Genomic DNA, 23,960 nt, shown 5'->3' with positions numbered 1-23,960 from the left:
GACACTCCAGAAGAGGGCGTCAGATCTTGTTACAGATGGTTGTGAGCCACCATGTGGTTGCTGGGATTTGAACTCAGGACCTTTGGAAGAGCAATCGGTGCTCTTAACCACTAAGCCATCTCTCCAGCCCCCAGATGAAACTTTTAAAGTAATTCCCAGAACACAAGTGGGTCTGCAGTCTAGGGGCAAACACCATTAAGGGGTAACACAAACTCACAGTATCAACAGGAAAAATGTTCTGAGCACCCCAAAGTCTCAGCCTACAAGACTGTAATCCCAGCACTCCGAAGGTTAAGGCTTTTTATATGTTTAAGACAGCCTGGGCTACAAATCAAGACTCTCAAAACAACAACACTGATGGTTTACCCTCTCAGGAAATTTAATTATAAATTCTTTTTGGTTTATTCTTTTTTTTTCTTTCTTTCTTTATTCCTTTTGTTTGTTTGTTTGTTTTACAAACCCTTGTGTCGAGGGCTGACTTTCAATAGATCGCAGCGAGGGAGCTGCTCTGCTACATATGAAACCCCAACCCAGAAGCAAGTTGTTAGCACCAGGTTCCACACGAACGTGCGCTCAGGGTGACAGGCGAGGTGGCAGGCCCCTTTCCAGTTGCACCCCGTTTCCCGAGACAGCTTTCTCCTTTCAAGGCTGGCCTCAAACTCACAGAAATCTGTCTGATGCCTTCTGAGTGCTGGGATTCAAGAGGTATACCACACCATCACCACCACACCATCACCACCACCATCACCACCACCACCACCACCACCACCACCACCACCACCACCACCACCACCATCACCTGGCTTTAAGATTTATTTTTCTAATTATATGTTTATGTGAGTATATATGGGTACATGTGTGTGAGTGCAGGTACAGGCAGACGCCAGAAGAGGGCAGAAGATCCCCTAAAACTAGAACTACAGGCAGTTGGGAACCACCAGATGAGTGCTAGGAACTGAACCATATCCTGTGGAAGAGTAGAATAATCTTAACCTCTGTGTCATCTCTCCAGCCTTTCCTAGTTTTAAGTCAATGCCAACAGAACTTACTATATCAGAATCAAACATATTAGAGACAAATAAAAGTCTTTACCTTTTCTGAATTGTGGTGAACTGTCCTTTCCATTGTCTTCCAGGAATACTACCAAAAAAAAAAAAAAAAAAAGATTACAAAACCAAATTATCCACAAATTAAAAAGTCTCAAAAGATGGACTTTGATTAAAAATAAAAAGCAGCCGGGCATGGTGGCGCACACCTTTAATCCCAGCACTCAGGAGGCAGAGGCAGGCGGATTTCTGAGTTCGAGGCCAGCCTGGTCTACAAAGTGAGTTCTAGGACAGTCAGAGCTATACAGAGAAACCCTGTCTTGAAAAACCAAAAATAAATAAATAAATAAATAAATAAAAACAAAAAACCCGAAGACAAAAACCTAAAGTCAACCTCTATTATTGCCACATGCACATGCCCACAGAGACACAAAACCTTTACTTGCTATGTTGCCCATAATTCATGTTAGAAGCCTCAGAAAATAAAATATAGTTCTAAAAGGAAGAGATGTTTATATAAAAACAGAAGGTGCGCTATGATTTCCTTTTATGTGACAAGTATCGAGTAACACAAATTATTCCTATTACTTTCTTAGGAGTATATTTTGTTTTAAAGGAGAAATAACTCTTATCTCAAGATGGGAAAAGGCACAAGCTGAATAAAATCAGTCTCAGCAACTAATAAACAACAAATATACAAAATCAAAATTACCTTTCAAACCACATTTTTATACTGTGTGCAAATGACTCTCCAGGATACAGCTGATTATTCCTTAAATACAAAAGTATGTCCAGGAGCTTGTCTGAATAGTGATCATCATTTATGTCTTTGCCATAATCAAAGAAGGCTTTTAACGTTTCCAACGGAGGGACTAGATTATGACCTACCAATTCCTGATACAAACTCCAAGCTGTGTTCACATCTTGATGAAGGAGGGCTCCTTGTATACAGTCACCATAGTTCTTTTTGGAAGGGACCATGACTTTTTTAACGTCTTCTAACAGCAACAAGGACTCTCTCCATCTGTCTGAGTGGATTAATCCTCGGATGAGAAGGGTGTAACCCCCAGATTCTAAACTCTTGTACTTGGCTTTCATGATTTCATAGACATCAATAACTTCTGACGTCTGCTTATGAAAGACACAGAGATATAAATACTTGACTAGTAAATTATATCCCACAATGCCATTGTTCTTTGCTGCTACCCAAGCCAAGAGAGACTTGGCCACATCTACTGAACTACAGTTGCGTGTCATCTGTGAAATGATGAAGTCTTCAAAACTGGCCTTTCCTTTGAAATCTTCTTTAAGTTTATCCCACTCTTTGGAATTCAAAGGTTTAGTTGGAAGTTGGACAGAGCTTCTCACGGGCAAGGCATGACCTTGATCCTGAGGGTTAGCACCTATGTGGGACCTCTTCTTAGCTGCTCCAGCAGCGAAATAATGAGGATCAGAAGAAACCTGCTCATTGTTGTTATTTCCTTTCTTGTGTGTTCTAGCTTTGGTAACCAGTAGATTGAGTGCTTTGCCATTTGGAGGGGTCGTAGCTTTAACAGAAAGCCATCTCTGTTGGTTCCCGATGACACAGAAAAAGAAAGAGGCAGAAGAGGTCGCAGGGCCTAGCTCAAAGTAAGGGTTGCTCTTCCAGAGTTTCGGGATGCTCCGAAAACCAGACAAATAGAAGGTCATGCTGCAGTGAGTTGAATGAGACTTAAAAATAAAACAGTTTCACTCCACTAAGTAAAATTAAGGTATTGAGGGCTGAAGATAGTGGAAGCGCAGTTCTTGAAACAGAGACTTTTTTGTTTCTCCCTTACAAACAAATCAAGATTATGTGTTTGGAGCGATGTAATGGTATGGAAAGCACACGAGTTCTATTCATTAAATAACGATCCAAGGACATCCGACACCAGTAGCAGAAGGCGGAACGGGAATCCTGAGGTGCCTGTAACTTTCCAATTTTCGAATCTGAGGAAAAAGCACATGGACCTCCGAGTTTGACTCGTGTGGATTACGACGTTCCCGAAGGGGGGCTGGATACCAAGGGAGCTAGAACAGGGAAATAAATAACATCGATCAAGAACTACCAATCGCAGCCCCAGCAGCAGCAAGAAAAGCCAGTCTAGGGTCCCTTGCTCTTCACAACTCTCTCCAGGCCGCAAAACTCTTCGGAGAAGAGAGAGAGAGACCATGGAAATGCAGCATAAACATCACAGGGAAGGAAGTGAGGTCCAGAAAGAGTTCAGACTTAACTGTACGGATGGTCGACAAACGAAGTTCACCTCATTAAACAACTCACCACGCCACTCACGCTTAAAGGAAACCATAAACGCGGTGAAAACTACAATACCCACAACGCACCGCGCTGAACGAGGCGCTGGGGGCCTGGACGGCTAGAATTCCGGCGTTCTGTTGAGTACGGAGAAGATAAACAAACAGACCAAGGTAATTTTGAAACTTTTAGTATCCTAGAGGGCTGGATACGGCTGCGTCTATTATATCTTAAGAACCGTTAAGGTTTCCAGAGAGAAAGAGAGAGAAATAGAGAGAACAAAGTGTGACGAAAATGCTTTTCTCAATTCGGAAATGGCAATGGAGTCCTGCAACCTGTGGCGCGCACGCGCCAAATGCCCAAGCGAGGATGTCACGCAGGCTTCTTCTGTCCTTTAGAAATCTGGCTTGGTGAGCTGCGACCCCTCCATAAGAAGGATAATTTTTTTTCACCTATTTCACGTCTGATTTTCGTCCACGCTAGCGTGATCGCCGTATCTGGAATAGCTACAGCATCTTTCCTTTTTTTTTTTTTTTTTTCCCTTTGTAGCCAAGGCTTCCGCCCGTGCCCAAGATGGCATCCAGGCGTCCTCATTAACTTCCACCTGTCTTGGCGGCGTCTGACGTCGCGGCTGGCAGTGGGTGGAGCCTTTACCAAACCGCAAATGTAGGGTCCTCTGAGCGGGAGTCAACCATGGACTGGAAAGACGTGCTTCGCCGGCGGTTAGCGTCGCCCAACATGGATCCAAAGAGTGAGTTTGAGAGGGACCGCCCTCTAGATAGCCCGCCCCAGGCTAGAAGTGGCGGACTGGGTGGATAGGGTGGAGGAGCAAGTGAGAGCCGTACTTTGCGCGTCTGTTAAACTTCTCTGACAAAGGAGTCAGAGTGGAACGTGCTTTGGAGATCTACCAAGGGGTGACCCAGACTTCCCCGGTGAATGCCCTGCTAGGAATGAGCGCATAGCGGTGACATCCGTTTTCCACGACCTTAGACTGACGAACCAGACTTGTAAACCTTGGTTCAAACCTTCAATCTTATCAAGACCTATGATTCATCCTTACAGTTTTTTTTCCCTCCCTAGAAACAGCGTTTTATCATATAGCCGAGGCTAAACTTGAATTATTGACCCATTTTGTTCCTGCCTCCCGAGTGCCTGTCGCCTTTTAACTCTTAACTTTTCACTTAACCCTCCATTTTAAATCTCATGAATCCGTTTTACATTGCTCGTTCCTTGGCCCTTCACACTTGCTTGCCAGTCTGGTTAAATCCTTCCAGTTCCACACCAGCACCCAGGCAGCTGTGATTGACTAAACAAACAAACAAACACCAGAACCTGGCTGCAGGCATGGCTCAGCCATTAAAGGCTAGACTCAAACCAAAAAGAACACCCAAACCATGGTGAGTTCTAAGCTGAAGTATCTGTTTTGGTGGCATCTGCAAGAAGAGCGTTTGCTTTCCTACACTTATTCCTCTCATCTGCCCAAACCTCCAGTCTGCCCTGCACCGTTCACCTTAAATCGATGAGCGTATTTTTCAAATATATATCTTAAAAGAGGAAGTAGGGGCAGTTGATAAAGGAGAGCCTCAACTGTTTCCAGTTCCCCCATTTCACTCAGGTCTTAGGTATGTATGCTCACACCCAGCCTTCACCTTTAAAATGTATTGTCACTGGGCAGTGGTGGCGCACACCTTTGATCCCAGCACTCGGGAGGCAGAGGCAGGCGGATTCCTGAATTCGAGGCCAGCCTGGTCTATAGAGTGGGTTCCAGGACAGCCAGGGGCCACACAGAGAAACCCTGTCTCTATTAAGAACTGTGTGCTGGACTTGAGTCCCTGCAGCCCCTCGCTGGACCGCATTCCTTCTCATACACTCGCTGGCTTCTCATCAGTGTTCTCTTCCCTCTCTTACATTATTAACTTTGCCTTTACTCCGCCATCATTTCCATGGCCACTAGCAAACATGTAACAGCCTGCATGTATGTGCGTGTACCATTTTTTTGTGCGTTGCCTGTCGAACGTAAATGAGGTCACGGCCTACATAGGGTTGAGGGGAAGCTTTTATTGTAGATATGAGGGAGAGTTCGGACTAGAAAGGTCCAGACTGAATCTGACCAGCAGAATAGACTGGGGCATAGAGGGGAGCGGTGGGGAGAGAGCATGGAAGGGGGGTTAGGGGCGGACCAAGAGAGCACGTGGGAACCTAGACCGGAGCCAAGGGAGCGAGAAGCCAACTTCCCTGAGTTCTGTAGGGTCAGGAGCTGAAGGAAGGAAAGCTGAGCCCACTGGAGTGGTTTAGGTGGGGGTGGGGTGAGAAGAGCTGGGAGGAGCCACAGGTGGCGCTGGGGTCCTGCTTCTGCTCTGATGTGTTAGTAGGCACCTCAGTTAGCCCTTTGTCCCAGGTTTCTTTGAGACCTGACACCTGCAAAGGCCAGAAGACGGAATTGGAGCCCCTGGAGCAGGAGTTACACGTGGTTATGAGCTGCCATGTGGGTGCTGGGAAGCAAACCGGAGCCCCCTACAAGAGCAGCAAGTGCTCCTAACCTACTGAGTCAACTCTCCAGTTCCCCGCCAAAGTTCGCTACGTTTCTCTTCACCTTTAATAGGAACACCTCAACTGGACCATGAATGTATAGCAAATTACCTAGATTGTGTGGTTAATATTCATAGCTCCTTACGGCTACTGCCATCAGTGTAGTAGATCCCATGTGCTGATTATCTTTTGCATACCCAAGGATATATCCTTTTTTTTTTTTTTTTTTTTTTTTTCCAAGGATATATCCTTAAGGATAGCCCTTTACCTGTAATATCAGGTTTTCTTAATTATTCTCATTAGCATATAAAAAGTTGGTCTTTTTCCCAGTTGAGAAACCTTCTTAGTCCAGGTACATACCTGTAATTCCATCGCTCCAGAGGCAGAAGCCGGAAGGCTAGCAAGTTAGGCTAGTCTGTAAAATGGCGAGTTCCAAACCAGGGCTACTGATCGCACCTTGTGTCCAGAAACAGTAAAGGGAAACCCAAGACTAACAACCGCAGCCCCCTGTGTGGGTCCCTCCCCGAGCTCTGCCGTACCGTTGTCTCCCCGATGGCAGCCAAAACTCACCGACTCTGGGGCCAAAACTCTGCTTGTCTCTTATTCCTGCTTGTGAAGAATCACGAGTGGCCTCTAGACAGCTAATTCATTCGTCCTTTTTTCTTTTTTTTCTTAAAGTCAACATTCTATTTATTTATTTATTTATTTATTAATATGTAAGTACACTGTAGCTGTCTTTAGACACTCCAGAAGAGGGCATCAGATCTTGTTACAGATGGTTATGAGCCACCATGTGGTTGCTGGGATTTGAACTCCAGACCTTGGGAAGAGCAGTCGGGTGCTCTTACCCACTGAGCCATCTCACCAACCCTTGTCCTTTTTTCAATTCCCATTTTATTTGCAAAATTTTGCAGTTTCTTCCAGCAGTACCAAGCCTTATTAAAGAACCTGTGGCTTGGTCCAAGGTTAAAGGTTAACGTGACAGGGACAACGGAAATGCTGTGACAGGTGAAGGGCTGAGAAATCCCTAGAGTCATCTCGAGAAGAAAATGATACAGAAGCAATAGTGTTGAGAAACTAGATGATAGAATTGAAGAGCCCAGTGAGGCTGAAGCAGAGCTACAGTCCCTAGGTTCTAAATTATCAGACGTGTGTGAGAGCTTACTCTTTCAGAAAAAAACCTGCAGAAAAGACCTGTGATCTTGCTAGACATGGCAGCTCTCATCCCTAATCCCAGCACTTGGCTGACTGAGACAGAAGGCCATTTGAACAACAGAATGAGATTCTGTTTTTTTTTTTTAAAAAAAAATAGGCTTGGGAATCTGGAGGTGTAGCTCCGTGTTAGATTGCCTGCGTAGTGTGTACACTGCCCGGGATGTGAACCTCAGTAAATATTATCTCCATACATGTTTTCCTAAATAAAGAAAAATGGCTCAATGAGAAAGTTAGCTGTCAGCAGCCGGTAGGGGGTGATGACAGAGGACCTTAGCAGGGCCAGGGCGAGAGAGGACAACAGAGCACCGAGTTTCGAGTTTCAGTCAGTTTCCTTGTTTTCCTTAATGAGGAACTGTGACCTTGAGGGCTGAGATTTTTATTTGGTGGTTTTTTTTTTTGTTTGTTTGTTTTTGTTTGTTTGTTTGTTTTGTTTTGTTTTTTGAGACAGGGTTTCTCTGTATAGCCCTGGCTGTCCTGGAACTCACTTTGTAGACCAGGCTGGCCTCGAACTCAGAAATCCTCCTGCCTCTGCCTCCCCAGTGCTGGGATTAAAGGCGTGGGCCACCATGCCCGGCCTGAGATTTTTAGGATTCAGGAGCTGTGCCTGTTGCTTCCTCCTCTAGCTACAGTGTCCAGTCCAGGACTGTGAAATAAGTGCTCAGGTGTCTGTGGTGTCGTTAGTACTGAGAATTGAACTCAGGGCTTGGTACTGTAGGTGCTCGGGTGTTCTCATTATTGTTTCTGTCCTGGGCATTAAACCCAGGGCTTTGTATATGCTAGGTAAACACTGAACCACTGAGTATCCTCCAGGTCCCGACAGTGCAAATTGAAACACTTGGAAGGTTTTTAAGAGGGACAGTGGCGAGTGTCACTAATCAGTACAAGTTTGGGAGCACACAGGCTCTCATTGTACTTGTGTATAGTATACAGTTAAGTGTTGGTGTTGGGGAGGCTGTTACAGGGGAAGGCAAGTTAGTATGTTCCATGTCTAAGCACCGTTTTGGAGGCCTTTCTGCCACTGCAGTTATGTTAACTGGACTATAACGTATAGGCTGTCCTAAGTAAAAATAATTCTTGATATATGTGATTTTCTCGTCTTACTTTTCTGCTGTTGTCACTAGGGAAAAAAAGCGAACAAGAATTAAAAGATGAAGAAATGGATTTATTTACCAAATACTACTCAGAATGGAAAGGAGGTAGAAAAAACACAAACGAATTCTATAAGACCATTCCCCGGTTTTATTACAGGGTAAGTGTGTTGTCTAAGTGGTTATTTCTTAGTCTGTAAAGAAAATGTAATTTCAAAAGTGTGATCCAAAGCCTATATTTAAAAAATAGATGATTCCATTGAACATCTTATATATTTTTTACAGTTGATTTATCCCTGTGATAAAGTACTTTGAGTCCTCTAAAATCTTGAGATTCAATAGAAAGTGGTACAAGAAAGAAAAAGCCCTACTCCCCCTTTTGGAGCTCGTGACTCTTAGCTTTTATTACGGATAGTAGTAGTAATAGATAGTAGTAATAAGTATCGATTAGGCCACGTAGGCTCCTCAAAGCATGCCTGCTTCACCCAGACTGCTAAGCTACTCCTGTTTTCTTCGATGTGAACCCAAGGTGACTTTTCCGCTGTGTTTTTAAGTTGCCAGCTGAAGATGAAGTCTTACTACAGAAATTACGAGAGGAGTCTAGAGCTGTCTTTCTCCAGAGGAAAAGCAGAGAACTCTTAGATAATGAAGAGTTACAGGTACGAGTGGGGTCAAAACTGATTTAGATGTTACCCGTTTATTTCTCCCACGTAAGTCATGCGGGATGCTATTCTGTGTCTTTGAGTCATCTCTGCAGAGTGGCACTCCACAGGTGTCTGAAGCAGAGTGTGTGCGTATGTACCAGCACCCGCGTGGCCTGATTTCCAAAGATGGTACTGTTGTGGTTTTGCTTTTCTAGTCCCCATGCAATCCTGATGAGTCATCAAGGTTTGGGGAACACAGCAGTGTGGGCCTCTGCAGAGGTTTACATCCTAGCCCTGCCATGGCCTGACTTGGGCAGTGGACCTGGTGCCTTTCTGCTTTGATTCTCACTTGTAGAGATAGCTGCCTACACTAGATAGTTAGTTACGTGGGCTAAAGAAGCAGTATATTTTGAAAGCTTAAAACTTTAGTAGTCATGATGTTAGTTATTATTAGTAGCAATCAAACTAATAGGGCCTAAGTTTGTCTTAACTTTATTAGACAGGAATGATGCATTTACATTCTTAAATCTATTGTTAACTTATCTTCATTTCTCTATTTCTCTTAAGAACTTATGGTTTTTGCTGGATAAACACCAGATACCACCTATGATTGGAGAGGAAGCAATGATCAATTATGAAAATTTTTTGAAGGTTGGTGAAAAGGCTGGACCAAAGTGCAAGTAAGAGCGATGTGGTTTTAAAAGGACCGTGTTGTCGTTGTGTTAGACGTTTTTAAAAAAGACTTATTTATTTTTATTTATAGGAACACACTATAGCTGTCTTCAGACACAGGAGAGGGCATCAGATCCAATTACAGATGGTTGTGAGCCACCATGTGGTTTCTGGGAATTGAACTCAGGATCTCTGGAAGAGCAGTCAATGCTCTTAACCTCTGAGCCAGCTCTCCAGCCCCATGTTAGACATTTTTAATACCTCAAATATTGATGGAAGTTGGACTTAACCACTTTGACCAACTAAAATGTAATAAAATTATTTATAGTCAAGAAAAAGTTGGAGGTCAGGGAGATGGCTCAGTTGGATTCCCAGCAATTACATAAAAGCTACGTGTGGTAGCTTACGTGTGTAACCCTCAGTGTTGGTAGAAGAGACATGGTCAGATCTTTAGAGTTTGATTAGCGAACTAGTCAAATCAGTGAGCTCCAGGTTTAGTTGACAGAATCTGTCTCAAAAAATAGGGTGGAGAACATTGAGGAAGACCTTCCATCAAGTTCTGGTTTGCACATGCACATACACACAGCAACACAAACATACATATACCACCCATGCAAAGGTGTTGCTGTGGAGTTATTGAGAGAAATAATACAAAGCTGGGTGTGGTGGCACCTGTTTGTAAGCCATGCACATGCACAAATTGAAGGCCAGCTTGGACTCTGTTGTGAGATCTTGTCTCAGAGAAAAGAGGGTTCAAGGTTAGGCATGATGATAAGTGTGTGTGTGTGTGTGTGTGTGTGTGTGTGTGTGTTATCTATCTACACATATACACACACACTCCCCTTAATCCCAGTACTCCTGAGACTGAGGCATTCAACTTTTTTTAAAAAAGATTTATTTATTTTATTTATATGAGTACACTGTAGCTGTCTTCAGACACACCAGAAGAGGGCATCCAATTCCATTACAGGTGGTTGCTGGGAATTGAACTCAGGACCTCTGAAAGAGCAGTCAGTGCTCTTAACCTCTCCAGCCCCACCCCCCCCCCAGGCATTCAACTTAAAGAAGTGTAATAAAACAATAAGAAAAACAAAAGCCTATGAAGTGCTATGAAGTTAAAAAAATATTACCACTGGGTATGGTGGCACATGTGCTTGAACCCAGCACTCAGTAGGCAGAAGCAGGTGAATCTCTGTGTCTTTGAAGCCACCCTCCTCTTCATAGAAATTTCTAGGCTAGCCAGAGCTGCATAGTAAGACCTCCCTCCATCACAAAAGGAGGAAGAAGGATGACAGGATGTGTGTGGGGGCAGGGTAGGGGGGATTCCAATTTGGGAATGATGCCATGCACCTGTCTTTTAACACTCTAGAGTCTGAGGCAGGAGGATTGTAGGTTCAAGGCTAGTTTGTGCTGTGCTGTTGTCTTTGTCAGGGTTTCTATTCCTGCACAAACATCTTGACCAAGAAGCAAGTTGGGGAAGGGTTTATTCGGCTTACACTTCCACATTGCTGTTCATCACCAAGGAGGTCAGGACTGGAACTCAAGCAGGGCAGGAAGCAGGAGCTGATGCAGAGGCCATGGAGGGATGTTCTTTACTGGCTTGCCTCCCCCTGGCTTGCTCAGCCTGGTCTCTTATAAACCCAAGACTACCAGCCCAGAGATGGTCCCACCCACAAGGGGACCTCCCCCCTTCACTAATTGAGAAAATGCCTTGCAGCTGGATCTTGTGGAGGCAGATCCTTTCTCTGTGATAACTCCAGCCTGTGTCAAGTTGACACAAAACCAGCCAGTACAGCTGTGTAGCAAGGTCCTGTCTTAGAGAAAACAAAAAGAATATACAAAATAATGTTTACTGATTCTGTGTCTTCATTCCTTTTTAAATTCCTTAGTAAAGATTTACTTTTTCCTATTTACAATCTGTTAAATATAAATACAAATCAAACTTGCTTACTATAAAGCCAGTTTTAGGGCCATACAAAAGGTTAAGCACAAATGATGACATTTAACCCACTGTCCAGAGCTGCAGTGAGTAGAAGGCAGTTAGGTGTCTGCAGCAGAGAGCTAGCTGGCTGCCTAAGGTGGCAGGCGTCTTCACAGCAGATTGGAGGTGCATACCCAAGAGCAGGAACTGCATAATGTACAAACCCCACAGTGGGCTTTTTGCATGTTGAGTGCTTAATGATAATTTATGTATTTATATGGCCTTTATATCAACCCACATCCACTTAAAAACGTAACACTTTCTATTATGTGATTATAAGACCATAATATTTCTTTTAGACAAACTCTTTAATATAGTTTTATAGATAATCTTTTACATGCTACATACATACATCATGGCCAGTGTATTATAAATCATAACCTCTATATTAAATCATTTACACTATATCTAATGACCAAGGGAAATTTATTATAAGATGCTTAGACTTCAATGTGACATACTCAGCAATTGATCCCATAGGTAGAATTACAGTCATGATTTTAGTTCATCTATAGGCTAGATTAGAAATGTTCTTTATAGAACACAGTGCTGCAACCACCCCAGGAACGTGATGGCTCTTCGGTTTGCTATCACTCAGAGCCAGTTCTCATCAAAAGTGATGTAGTTGTTTTCAGGTGCCTTTAAAGACAGATTCCCCACCCATTAGAGAGCAGCAGAAATGGAAGCAAAACCTTCAGAAATTCTGCTAAGAGAAAAAAAAATTTTTTTTTCTGTGATTTGGCTTTGCTTGACTTAGTTTGATTTGAATCAGGATCTAACTCTAGCCCAGGCTGACCTCTGTAGCCCAGGCTGGTCTCAAACACACAATTCTTGTGCCTCGACCTATTGAGTGCTGGTATTGCAGCATGCACAATCAGCAGTGCTCTAATGAGAGAGTGTATGTTGAGAGTAGCTGTGCGCTGGCATTGGAAAGGGGTTCCTTAGCTGGGATAGTGTTCTGTGCAAGCCTTTCATCCCAGCACTAGAAGGCAGAGGCAGGCAGGTTTTGGTGAGTGCAAGGCTAGTCTGGTCTACAGAGTGAGATTCTGTCCCCAAAACAAAACAAAGAACTCTGGGTGAGGGAGTGTTTTCTCACTTCTCTGACCAATCTCCTATCCACCTGGAGTTTTTCTTCTAGATGTTTTGGGTTTATTTCCTTCTCCATATAACCTTCAGAATGAGTGATGTTTTCAAACCAGTGCTGTGTGTGTCTGTTTGAGAACCCCTGTTACTGTTTTGTACCTGTTATCGAGGTGGGATGGCACAGTATCTTAGGGTTTTCTATTGCTATGACAAAACACCATGACCAAAAGCAAGTTGGGAAGAAATGGATTTATTCAACTTACACTTCCACATCGCTGTTCTTTACCAAAGAAAGTCAGGACAGGAACTCAAGCAGGGCAGGAACTTGGAGGCAAGAGCTGATGCAGAGGACATGGAGGGGTGCTGCTTACTAGCTTGCTCAGCCTGCTTGCTTCCTTTCTTCCTTCCTTCCTTCTTTTCTTTTCTTTCTCTCTTCCTTCCTTCCTTTCTTTCTTATTTATTTAATTAATTTATTTAATGTATGAGTGTTCTTTCTGCATGTACACCTGTACACCAGAAGAAGAGCATCACATTACAGATGGTTGTGAGCCACCATGTAGTAGCTGGGTATTGAACTCAGGAGCTCTGAAAGAGTAGTCAGTGCTCTTAAATGCTGAGCCATCTCTCCAGCCCCTCAGCCTGCTTTCTTATAGAACCCAAGATCACCAGCCCAGAGATAGCACCACTCACCATGGGCTGGGAACTCCCTCATCAATGGAGAAAAAATGGCTTACAGCTGGATCTCGTGAGGCATTTCCTCAACTGAGCTCCTTTCTCTCTGATGACTCTAGCTTGTGTCAAGTTGACACACAACACCAGCCAGTTCACACAGTAAGAGCAGAGCCATTGGAGCTGCTGTGTCCAGATTGTGCAGGCGTAGAGCAGTACTTGTTCCATATCACCTTTATACACAGAAACAGGCTAGAATACTGCTCTGATTCCATTGTCCACCATTCCTAAGGTGTGATGGATAAGTCTCCCTACCAATTTTCCTCCTGCAACTTAGGAGCCCCACTCTGCACAATGACACCAGAAGGCAGCTTTGCAGAGGGTCCTGCCCCTTACTGAGGCTAGGTCAAGGGGCCTGTCACAACAGGCAGCTAAGCCCAGGCTTCAAAAGGCGACAGCATGCATGCCATCTAGGTCTTTCATTCTTGGAAGAATGTGGAGAAAATGTTTAAGTATTTATAACTTGTTTCAAATGTTGAGCTATGAAGAGTCTTTATACTCTCTTACTTTGATTTTTAGTTGTATTCATGTTATTAGTTAATTCTTACAGACATCATTTTTATACTATGCTGGTAGGGAATTTAATCTTTATTTCCTGTTTTTAGGCAATTTTTTACTGCAAAAGTCTTTGCCAAACTCCTTCATACAGATTCATATGGAAGAATTTCCATCATGCAGTTCTTTAACTACGTCATGCGAAAAGGTGATTTGTGTGTGTTAGTTTGAACTCTTCTCTGGGAATCAAGTAGACTTCGGTCTGTGCTTCTCTGTGACTTCTTCCATGTCACGTCATATTACTTTTTCCCTATCCTATTATGATTCTTCTGGACACCAGACAGAGTTGTGTGTGTATTAAAATTGAACTCATTATTTATTCAAAAGTCTTGTGTTCCCTAAGGAAGGTGGCAAAATAGAGATAGCAGAAACATTCTTTTCATTTTTCTGGTCACACATATGTCCTCTCCCCAGAGGACTCTGTCCTGTTCCCATAGTGTCAGATTTACACGCTGGGCAGAAAGGTGTACAACGCAAGACACGGTGTTGTACAAGTCCGTTTTATGGTTTGTGGTAAAGTATTGAGACTCCTTTTTTTTTTTTTTTTTTTTTGGTTTTTCAAGACAGGGTTTCTCTGAATAGCCCTAGGTGTCCTGGAACTCACTGTGTAGACCATGCTGGCCTCAGAAATCCACCTGCCTCTGCCTCCCGCGTGCTGGGATTAAAGGCGTACGCCACTACCGCCCAGCTGTATATTGAGACTCCTTAAGCACGCAGGGCGGTTCCTGATCTGCTGAGATCTCTGCCATCTAAGGAAGGAACCAGTTGCTATTTGTAAGTGTGCTGAGAGAGGAAGAGATTGAGAGAGCGCTGAACTCATCAATTGGCATGTTCCTGCAAGACCAAGGGCCTGCGCTCTCAGTTGGAAACCTGAGCCAGCCACAGCCTGCCCTAGTGGCGTGTTTCTGTCTGGTGTACTTGATTGAGCAGTAAAATCACTTTAATTCTTTTAAAAAGCAGAGTAAGAGTTTTAATGAGTAGGTTTAAAATGATTGCAATTTACTCATAATTTCATTTCACTTATATGTATGCCTGAAATAGTCTCAATAGGATAGTCTCAAATCCACAACTGTGGTGTTTTCAAGAAGCCTGTACTAAAATATTTTGGAGTTGTTATGAATCTCCTAAGACTATATAGTCTGCAGAATCTTACTGTGTACCTTTGTTCATTAATAGATTGGCTGCAGTAATTAACCTCAGGAGGATACAGGCTGACACAGTGTTGTGCCAGCTCTCTCTGTTTGGTAGAACACCAAGTTTAATGTCCTCAAGGGCATCAGTTTTACAAGGCAGAATTGTTGAAATCTGCCTTTTCATGGCTTTTTCTTTTGGCTTAAATGTATTCCAGGTCGCTGATTGCTTAATGTGTGTGAAATGGGGTTTTATGGAGTTCCTGAATTGGCCTACACTTCTAGTCCAGCACCTTACTCTTTTGTTCATATATGTGCTAAAGAACAGATCTTAGTTTTTACATGTAATTTTCTTGTTTGTCAGTTTGGCTGCATCAGACAAGAATAGGACTCAGTTTATATGATGTTGCTGGGCAAGGATACCTTCGGGAATCAGTGAGTATTGATCTAAATTTAATAAACATTATAGATAACAGAATATTAACACTAATTACCACCAAGTAGTTGTCATTGTCCTGTGGACGGTGACCACATACTGAACCTTTTATAAATCCCAAAGACCCCCTCAAAAGCTAAAAATAGACCCATTTAGTATACATTTTGCACATCCTGCCTTCACCTCTACCACACTGGGAAGGAAGGAAGGAAGGAAAGAAGGAAGGAAGGAAGGAAGGAAGTAAGGAAGGAAAAGAAAAGGGAGTGGAAAGGAAAACTGAAAGAAATCACATGCCTTGTTGCTAGGTTGGATATGTGACATAGGGAATGGGACACGGGGAAAGGAACTGAAGAAATCAAAGCTGAATCCTAAATTTCATTTTGATAATATAAAGTGGGGAATGGAAGAAATCCCATGAAGGCTGTTAGAAGCTGAGAAGAGCTCATTTTAGACATCCAGTTTGAGTGCTTGTTCTCTTATGAACTTAGTCTCGGATCTGTCAGGCAAGTGCTCAAATAGAGCAAAAACAAAGTTGTTCAAATAAATACAAAATGCCACAGGAGACCCGTATTTGCTAATTTGGATTTTGTGAGACAGAGTCTCACTTTGCAGCCTTTGTAGCCAGCCTGGACTTGAACTTGCAGTGATCCTTCTGCCTCTGCCTCCTCCCAGATATTGGGAATACAGGTATGTGCCAGAGAGTTTTAAATATAATAACTTGGAGTCCTAATATTGTGTCTTTTGCTATAATGAAATGCTCCAACCAAAGCAATCTTAAGGGAAAAAGGGTTTTATTTGGTTTACACCTCTAGCTTCCAGTCTGTCAGAGCAAGGCGGCTGACGTCATTTTGTCTGTTTCAGGACTTAGAGAACTACATACTGGAACTCATCCCTACGCTGCCGCAGCTAGATGGGTTGGAAAAGTCCTTTTACTCCTTTTATGTTTGTACAGCAGTTAGGAAGTTCTTCTTCTTTTTGGATCCTCTAAGAACAGGTAAAAACATTGTGTAATTTAAATACTAGGGTATTATTTAACCAGGCGTGGTGGCGCACGCCTTTAATCCCAGCACTGGGGGGGGGGGAGAGGGGGGCAGAGGCAGGCAGATTTCTGAGTTCGAGGCCAGCCTGGTCTTCAGAGTGAGTTCCAGGACAGCCAGGACTATACAGAGAAACCCTGTCTCGAAAAAAAAAAACAAAAAAAAAAAAAAAACCCTAGGGTGTTAGTATTAGAGAAATTTGGACAGTTTCTCTCTTTTTTTTAAAGCTGGTGGCATAATCTGGCAAATCTCGGAGAGTGGGCAAGTGTACAACCCCACATTCTTTCCTTTATATGAAGAGCTTCCAGAATATTCTTGCATTGACTGTAACCAGCTGTGCAGTGGTGGAATGTCACCTACTGTCTCAGTGTTGTAAAGAGATACCAGGACCACAGCAACTCTTATAAAGAAAAACATTTAAGTGGGGCTGGTCTATAGGTTCAGAGGTTTATTTAGTCCATTATTATCATGGTGGGAAGTATGAAGGCAGACATGGTGCTGGAGAGGTGGCTGAGAGTTTAAATCTGGATCTACAGGCAGCAGGAAGAGAGAGGGACTGAGCTTGGCCTTCAACTGCTGAGCTATAAGCCCCACCCCTCATTACCAGTACTGTCCCTATGTGAAAACTATGGCATAACCTTTTGTAGATTTGAATAACATAATTTTAGTAGGAATTTACTGCTTAGTTTTTTGCAGTTGGAGGCATTCAAGTAGATATGCAGCTTTGTGGGTTGTTGGGATTTGTTTTATCTTATTGTAACTTGGAGTGTTTTCCTTTTACTTGGCTTTTGTGTGGATGTGGTTTTCTCTCTCTCTCTCTTTTTTTTTTTTTTTCAAAAGATTTATTTTTTGTTTATATGAGTACACTATAGTTGTCTTCAGACACACCAGAAGAGGGTGTCGTATTCCATTATAGATGGTTGTGAGTTACCATATGGTTGCTGGGATTTGAACTTGGGACCTCTGGCAGAGCAGTTACTGCTCTTAACCAATGAGCCATCTCTCCAGCCTTTGGATTCTTTTTTTTCTTTTCAATGGTTTAGTTTTGTAACAAAATTTAAGGAACCTAAGAGCTAATCTAGCTGTTTATCGCATCAGTTATAGGCTTGCCTTTGTAAAATAACATCTTTTAAAAAGAAGTTGTTCTCAAAATAAAATTGCTTCTCTTTTTTTTTTAAGGGAAGATCAAGATTCAAGATATTTTAGCATGCAGCTTCCTAGATGATTTACTGGAGGTAAATATTTTTTGAACTAAATTTTATCACTGATAATTGCTATTTTCTAATTATATTTTTATGTTTCTTTAGCTAAGAGATGAGGAATTGTCCAAAGAAAGTCAAGAAACAAATTGGTTTTCTGCTCCTTCTGCCCTAAGGGTCTACGGTAGGTTCTGCTTTCTAAAATCCCACTGTTGATTTCCTCAGGGGATGGGTGTCTGGTGAACCATTGTGTACACAGGCAGTCTGCCTTACACCAGGATGTTCCCACTTAAGGATCAGTACTGTAAGCTACTAGGGTTACTCCTAGTGTAAGGACACTACTGATGTTTGAATGTTTGGAACTCTTCCATAGTTACTATGCTTTGTTTTCAGTAGAACAATGTAATGTGATCCCTTTTCATTAGCTGGGAACAACAGCTATTGTCTTATTTTGTGATCATATGTGGTTGTCAGGATTCACACAGTGGGTAGTAGGGAGTGATTTGGTTTTACTAAATTTCATTAGTCTTCTTTCAATATCATTTTGTGTTTCTATTATATTTTTTGCAAGGTCAGTATTTGAATCTTGATAAAGATCATAATGGCATGCTAAGTAAAGAAGAACTCTCCCGTTACGGAACAGCAACCATGACCAACGTCTTCTTAGACCGAGTTTTCCAGGAGTGTCTCACTTACGATGGAGAAATGGTAGTTACTGAAATCTGCTGAGTTTACACTTTCAGGCTCCTACAGTTTCCATAAGCTATTTTCTTGATATAAATCAACAATTTTTGTTTGTCTGTCTTAAAGACAGGGCCTCATGTAGTCCATGCTGGCACTGAATGTGATTTGTAGTCAAGAATGATTTTGAACTCTTATCTTCCCGTCATGCCATCCCAAGTGCCAGGACTAAGGAGTGTGCTAGCATGCCTTGCTTCCTTTAGCATTGTTAATGTCAGTGTATAACAGGATCTTAGACTGTTAAGTCGATGGAATTACTTGACATTCTGAGTCTACTCTTAAGGAAATTTAGCTAAAAATACTTATCTCCAGTTGGGCAGTGGTGGCACACACGTTTAATCCCAGCACTCCAGGGGCAGAGAATTTCTGTGAGTTTAAGGGCAGCCTGGTCTACAAAGTGAGTTCCAGGACGGCCAAGGCTACAAAGAGAAACCCTGTCTCAAAAACAAATAACAGACAAACAAAAGCAACAAACTTCCCTCCAGGCTTAAAACACATACAAAATATAATATTTTTTTTTTATTCATTGACATAGGTATAGAAGCATCAACTGGTAAAAAGAAAACTGAACAGTCAGTAAATCCTGTAAACCATTTCTATATAACTAGGTCAGTCATTGAATTACCAGGTCCACCACAGACCACATGTGCTATGATTAAATCAGGCCCATTGCCTTAATTAGTTGAGACAGAGGCTACCTCTGTTGCACAGCCTGGCTAGAACTTACTGTGTCCTCACCCCTGCTGAAGTCTCCTAAGTGCTGGGGTTCCAGGAGTGAAGCTACCACAGCCAGCCAGGGTCATACTGGATTCTGTGTCTGCACTAATAGCTGAAGATAACTAACTTGTAGTTGTTCTTTTCCCTCTCAAAATACATGGACATCTAGTTACACTTAGTTTTAGAGCTTACATCTTAGATCATACAGATGTTATAAAGAGGTAGAGATTTTGTTAAATATTCCCTTTAATGTTTTCAAAACCCTTGAAGAAAATGATTTTCTGAGGAGGGAAGAGCCTCACTGTGTAGGTCTGACTGCCTTTAACTACTGTGTTAGCCTAGCTTCCCTGCTGCTGGGGAGTCAAGGGATACACCACATGTCTAGCAAGACAGCGTCTTAAATAAGTAAGTAGGGCTGGAGAGATGGCTCAGTGGTTAAGAGCACTGACTGCTCTCCCAGAGGTCCTGAGTTCAGTTCCCAGCAACCACATGGTGGCTCACAAACATCTGTAATGGGATCTGATGCCCTCTTCTGTGTGTCTGAAAAGAGCGACAGTGTACTCATATACATAAATGAAGAAAAACCTTTAACAATCAATCAATATCTCACTCATTCTGTAGCCTTCACTGCCCTGGAACTCAGAAATCCACCTGCCTCTGCCTTCTGAGTGTTTAGATTAAAGATGCACTACACCCAGCTTTGAGAAGAAAATTTGTAAATAGCATTTTGAAAATCAGTGTTCTTGCTATCAAAAACACGTGGAAGTGAAGCTTATAATTCTAACAACTGGTAGCTGGAGGCAGGAGGATTGTGAGCTGAAGGTCAGGCTGGGCTGTATGACACCTGTTTTAAACAACAGCAGCCAAAGGCCACGGAATAAATCTTAGAGGGGCTAGGAAAGGTGACGCACACCTATAATCCCAGGACAGAAAAATGGGGCAGGAGAAGTTTAAGTTTGAATTCAGGTGGACTACAGACTATAAAGCAGTGGTTCGAGTACCACCCCCTGGTCCCCACCCCCAAAGACCCTTAGAGAACAGATATTTGCAGTATGGTTCATAACAACAGCAAAATCACAGTTATTCAGTATTCATGAAAATAATGTTAAAGTTGGGTGTCGCCACAACATGAGGAAGTGCATTAAAGGGTGGCAGCATTAGGTAGGTTGAGCACTAGTACAGAGCATCTTAAAACAGCTAGAGAAATGTAGGAGAGATACTTCCAGGCAAGTCTGCTTAAGAAGTAGTCATCCAGGTAAGAGTGAGCTCTACACTGTACTCTGCCGTTGATGCAAGCAGGTCAGGCAGCAAAGGGGAAGTGGCCAGGACTGCTGGAGGCTTATGGTAACAGCATAGATCAGGGCAGTAAGGAAGCTCATCTCCTTAACTCTGATTTGGTCTTGTTTTTTTTGTTTTTTTGTTTTTTTTTTTGTTTTTTTTTTGGTTTGGTTTTTCAAGATAGGGTTTCTCTGTGAAGCCCTGGCTGTCCTGGAACTCACTTTGTAGACCTGGCTGGCCTCAAACTCAAAAATCTGCCTGCCTCTGCCTCCCGAGTGCTGGGATTAAAGGAGTGGGCCACCACGCCCGGCGTGATTTTCTTTTCCTATCCTTTTTACATATAAGACAAGTATTCTGCCAGGTATGGTGGCTCATATCAGTAATCACAGAACTCAGGAGGCTAAGACATAAGCTCCTTGAGTTTGAAGCCAGCCAGAGACATGCAGTGAGTTCCAGGACTGCCTGGAGTGAGTGGGACTCATTCAACAAGCGAAATTAATAAAAACATATGAACACATGACCTACAAGTGTCCCCTTTGCAAGGGTTAAACAATCTGTTCTTTTCATATGTTTCTAGCTGGCATTCATAGTTTGAAACTCCTCTGTCTGTATGCAAGTTTACATGCCTGTGTGACTACACCGTGCGGTGTCATCCTCAGAAAGGCTGTCTGTCTTGGGACAGGATCTCTGGTGGACTGGGAGGCACTAATAAGGTAGACTGGTTGGCCACCAACCCCTTAGGAGCCTCATATCTGCCTCAGCAGTTCAAGCGCAGGCCACCATCCTGGACATTTTCACATGGGACTGGATTTGAACTCAGGTCCTTGTGTTTGTGAGGCAAGCACTTTACTAACTAAACCATCTCCTCATTCCACTGAAAATCTTTTCATTTCTTTTTCCTTTTATTTTGGAGAAATAATCTTGCAGGCCCATGCTGGTTTCAACTCAGATCTCACTGCTCAGCTCTCCAAGTGCTGGGCTACAGGCGTGTGCCAGCAAGCTCAGACTTGATTCTGTAGACTGTTCCAGAATCCATTTTGGGATCAGGATCCACAGATGCTCCACGTATTGGCTCCAGTGTACTTGCATCTTTAGGCTACATGTAATCTCTAATACAAGATAAATGCTGTGTTATCATACTGTGTTGTTTAAGTACTGGCAGGAAAAGTCTATGATGGGTGAAATTTAACATTTTTTTCCCAAATATTTTCAGCCCACAGTTTATGTGATGCACAGAAATGGAACCCACAGACATGGATGAGTGGGTTCTGAATAGCAATTTAAATAGACTGCTGTCCATTCTAGAGAAAATAGATTTTTCAAAGAAACAACACTGAAATGAAGACATAAATTTAGCCGGGCAGTGGTGGTGCACGCTTTTAATTCCAGCGCTTAGGAAGCAGAGGCAGGCAGGTTTCCGAGTTTGAGGCCAGCCAGGTCTACAAAGTGAGTTCCAGGACAGCCAGGGCTACACAGAGAAACCCTGTCTTGAACAAAAACCAAAACCAGACAAACAATCAAACAAAAAGACATAAATTTAATGGCAGCATAAAATAGCTTAATCACTGTCTTGACAATTTTTTTAGTATAATGGAAGAAAATGATAGTTTAAGCAAATCTCTCAAAGGAAATGAGCCAGGTCGCTTAAAGAAAATGAGCTAGGTTGCCCTGTCCTACAGAATAGTGCCTACTTAGAATTCCTAGAAACCAACACTAGATGCATTTATTTCATAGTTTTAAAAATAGTTTAAGCGAGCGGTGGTGGTGCACGCCTTTAATCCCAGCACTTGGGAGGCAGAGGCAGGTGGATTTCTGAGTTCGAGGCCAGCCTGGTTTACAAAGTGAGTTCCAGGACAGCCAGGGTGATACAGAGAAACCCTGTCTCAAAAAACAAACAAACAAACAAATAAAACACAAAAATAGTTTAATTTGCCATCTGTGATTACAAAATAACTTCATCATTTAATTTCACTCAAGACTATAAATGCTCTCTCTCTGTAGGACTATAAGACCTACCTGGACTTTGTTCTTGCCTTGGAAAACAGAAAGGAGCCTGCAGCTCTGCAGTACATTTTCAAACTGCTGGACATTGAGAACAAGGGATACCTGAATGTCTTTTCCCTTAATTATTTCTTTAGGGTAAGTATTGTTTGGGTAAAGGAGCATTGTTGACCCTAAGATATCTTAAACTATTTGGTTTTAAATTATGTACTGACAATTTTATCTAGCTTGTTTTTAAATTAACTTTTTCAGTATTATGGAAATGAATGTGAATGGCTTGGCTAGCCTTTGGAGATGAGAAAGTCTGTGCTTATGGTCATCAGTAACAAATGTAAATGCCTAGCTCCTTTCCAGGAAATTTTCAGAAATTAGTCAGTTTAATTGCTTTAAGAAAATGTTTTTCGGGCTATAGAGATGGCTCAGATGTTAAGAGCACTGACTGCTCTTCCACAGGCCCTAAGTTCAATTCCCAGCAACCATATGTGGCTCACAAACATCTGTAACACGGACCCAGTACCCTGTTCTAGTGTGTCTGAAGACAGCTATAGTGTACTGATATAAATAAAATAAATATATCTTAAAATAATATTTTTCCATTTCTTTTAGATTTATGTATATGAGATTTTCCTACATTTACATCTGGGCATCATGTTATGTACCTGGTGCCCTAGAGGTCCAAAGAGGGTATCGGATCCTCTAAAACTGGAGTTATAGATGGTAGTATGCCTCTATATTGGAAATGGGAACCAAATCTGGGTCCTCTGCAAGAGCAACAAGTGCTCTTAACCACCGAGCCATCTCTCCAGCCCCAGAATTGTGTGCAGGGTACAACAGATTTGAAGTACTTACCTTGGAACTTACTGGAGCTCAGAATATTGGTCTCTAAAGGGGAGTTGATTGTATATGATAGGCATTCAGCACCAGCAAATGTAAATATGAAGTCTGCCTTGGTCCTGAAATTACTGAGTTTGATGAGAACACCTTTACTATACGGGATAGTTTTGTAGTGTTTACCGTACCACATTTTCATAGCTAGTTTTTCCCCATAATACTTAACAAAATGTAGAGTGTATAACACCATCACAGTGATTAGGCTGAGCCTGGTTCACTATCTAACTGAATGTGTACCTAATTCTGGATCCTTCTGCCTCTTGAGTGCTAGAATTACAGGCCTGTGTTACTATGCTGGGCTTTGATTTTAAAGGGAGAAGTCTAGGTGGTCTAGCTCCGGTTTTTCTAAGTAGAGATAGTAGGGAAATGAGCCTTTTAAAATGGCGAAGTGGGGCTGGAGAGATGGCTCCCTGGTTAAGGGCACTGGCTACTCTTGCAGAGGACTCAGTTCCCAGCACCCACGTGGTGGCTCCCAACCACTGTAGCTCCAGGTCCCTGGTATCTGACATTTTCTAACCTGCGTGGTTACCAGATGCACATGTAGTACACTTACATATATGCAGGTAAACACTTGTATACGTTTACATTTAAAAGTTTAAAAAGACAAACATGTAAAAGTATAAGCATTTGTGAAAACCAGGAGAAGCCAGTTATAACAGTAGTTGCTAAGGTCATGTTGGGGGCCCACCTTAGGCTGGAGAACATTCCTGTGTAGT

The 23,960-nt window shown here is 42.5% G+C and overlaps 2 protein-coding genes across 4 annotated transcripts in view; one reads left to right on the top strand and one right to left on the bottom strand.

The window, feature by feature from the left end:
- Prorp (protein only RNase P catalytic subunit) overlaps positions 1 to 3,535 on the bottom strand; it is an 87,825-nt gene extending 84,290 nt beyond the window's left edge. The window contains exons 1-3 of one of the 3 annotated variants that reach the window (XM_029541214.1): positions 3,408 to 3,535; positions 1,759 to 3,014; positions 1,093 to 1,140 (exon numbers count right to left, since the gene is read on the bottom strand). In XM_029541214.1, the coding sequence (XP_029397074.1) occupies positions 1,093 to 1,140; positions 1,759 to 2,735 (1,025 nt within the window). In that variant the 5' untranslated portion in view covers positions 2,736 to 3,014; positions 3,408 to 3,535. Of the gene's footprint in view, positions 1 to 1,092; positions 1,141 to 1,758; positions 3,096 to 3,299; positions 3,385 to 3,407 lie in introns of those variants that run through there. The other 2 variants (XM_029541212.1, XM_029541213.1) reach the window with 2 other exon arrangements.
- Positions 3,437 to 23,960, top strand: part of Ppp2r3c (protein phosphatase 2 regulatory subunit B''gamma) — a 23,075-nt gene continuing 2,551 nt past the window's right edge. Inside the window, exons 1-12 of the mRNA XM_021201858.2 lie at positions 3,437 to 3,491; positions 3,868 to 4,069; positions 8,184 to 8,311; positions 8,705 to 8,809; positions 9,362 to 9,474; positions 13,865 to 13,962; positions 15,309 to 15,379; positions 16,242 to 16,374; positions 17,597 to 17,652; positions 17,725 to 17,800; positions 18,188 to 18,324; positions 22,354 to 22,491. Of these exons, the coding sequence (XP_021057517.1) occupies positions 4,012 to 4,069; positions 8,184 to 8,311; positions 8,705 to 8,809; positions 9,362 to 9,474; positions 13,865 to 13,962; positions 15,309 to 15,379; positions 16,242 to 16,374; positions 17,597 to 17,652; positions 17,725 to 17,800; positions 18,188 to 18,324; positions 22,354 to 22,491 (1,113 nt within the window). The 5' untranslated portion in view covers positions 3,437 to 3,491; positions 3,868 to 4,011. The remainder of the gene's footprint in view (positions 3,492 to 3,867; positions 4,070 to 8,183; positions 8,312 to 8,704; positions 8,810 to 9,361; positions 9,475 to 13,864; positions 13,963 to 15,308; positions 15,380 to 16,241; positions 16,375 to 17,596; positions 17,653 to 17,724; positions 17,801 to 18,187; positions 18,325 to 22,353; positions 22,492 to 23,960) is intronic.

The sequence above is a fragment of the Mus pahari genome, chromosome 7 (genome assembly GCF_900095145.1).
Source record: "Mus pahari chromosome 7, PAHARI_EIJ_v1.1, whole genome shotgun sequence".
Classification (NCBI taxonomy): domain Eukaryota; kingdom Metazoa; phylum Chordata; class Mammalia; order Rodentia; family Muridae; genus Mus; species Mus pahari.
The sequence above is the reverse complement of the archived record's forward strand: the minus strand, read 5'-3'. Positions and strand labels throughout refer to the sequence as shown.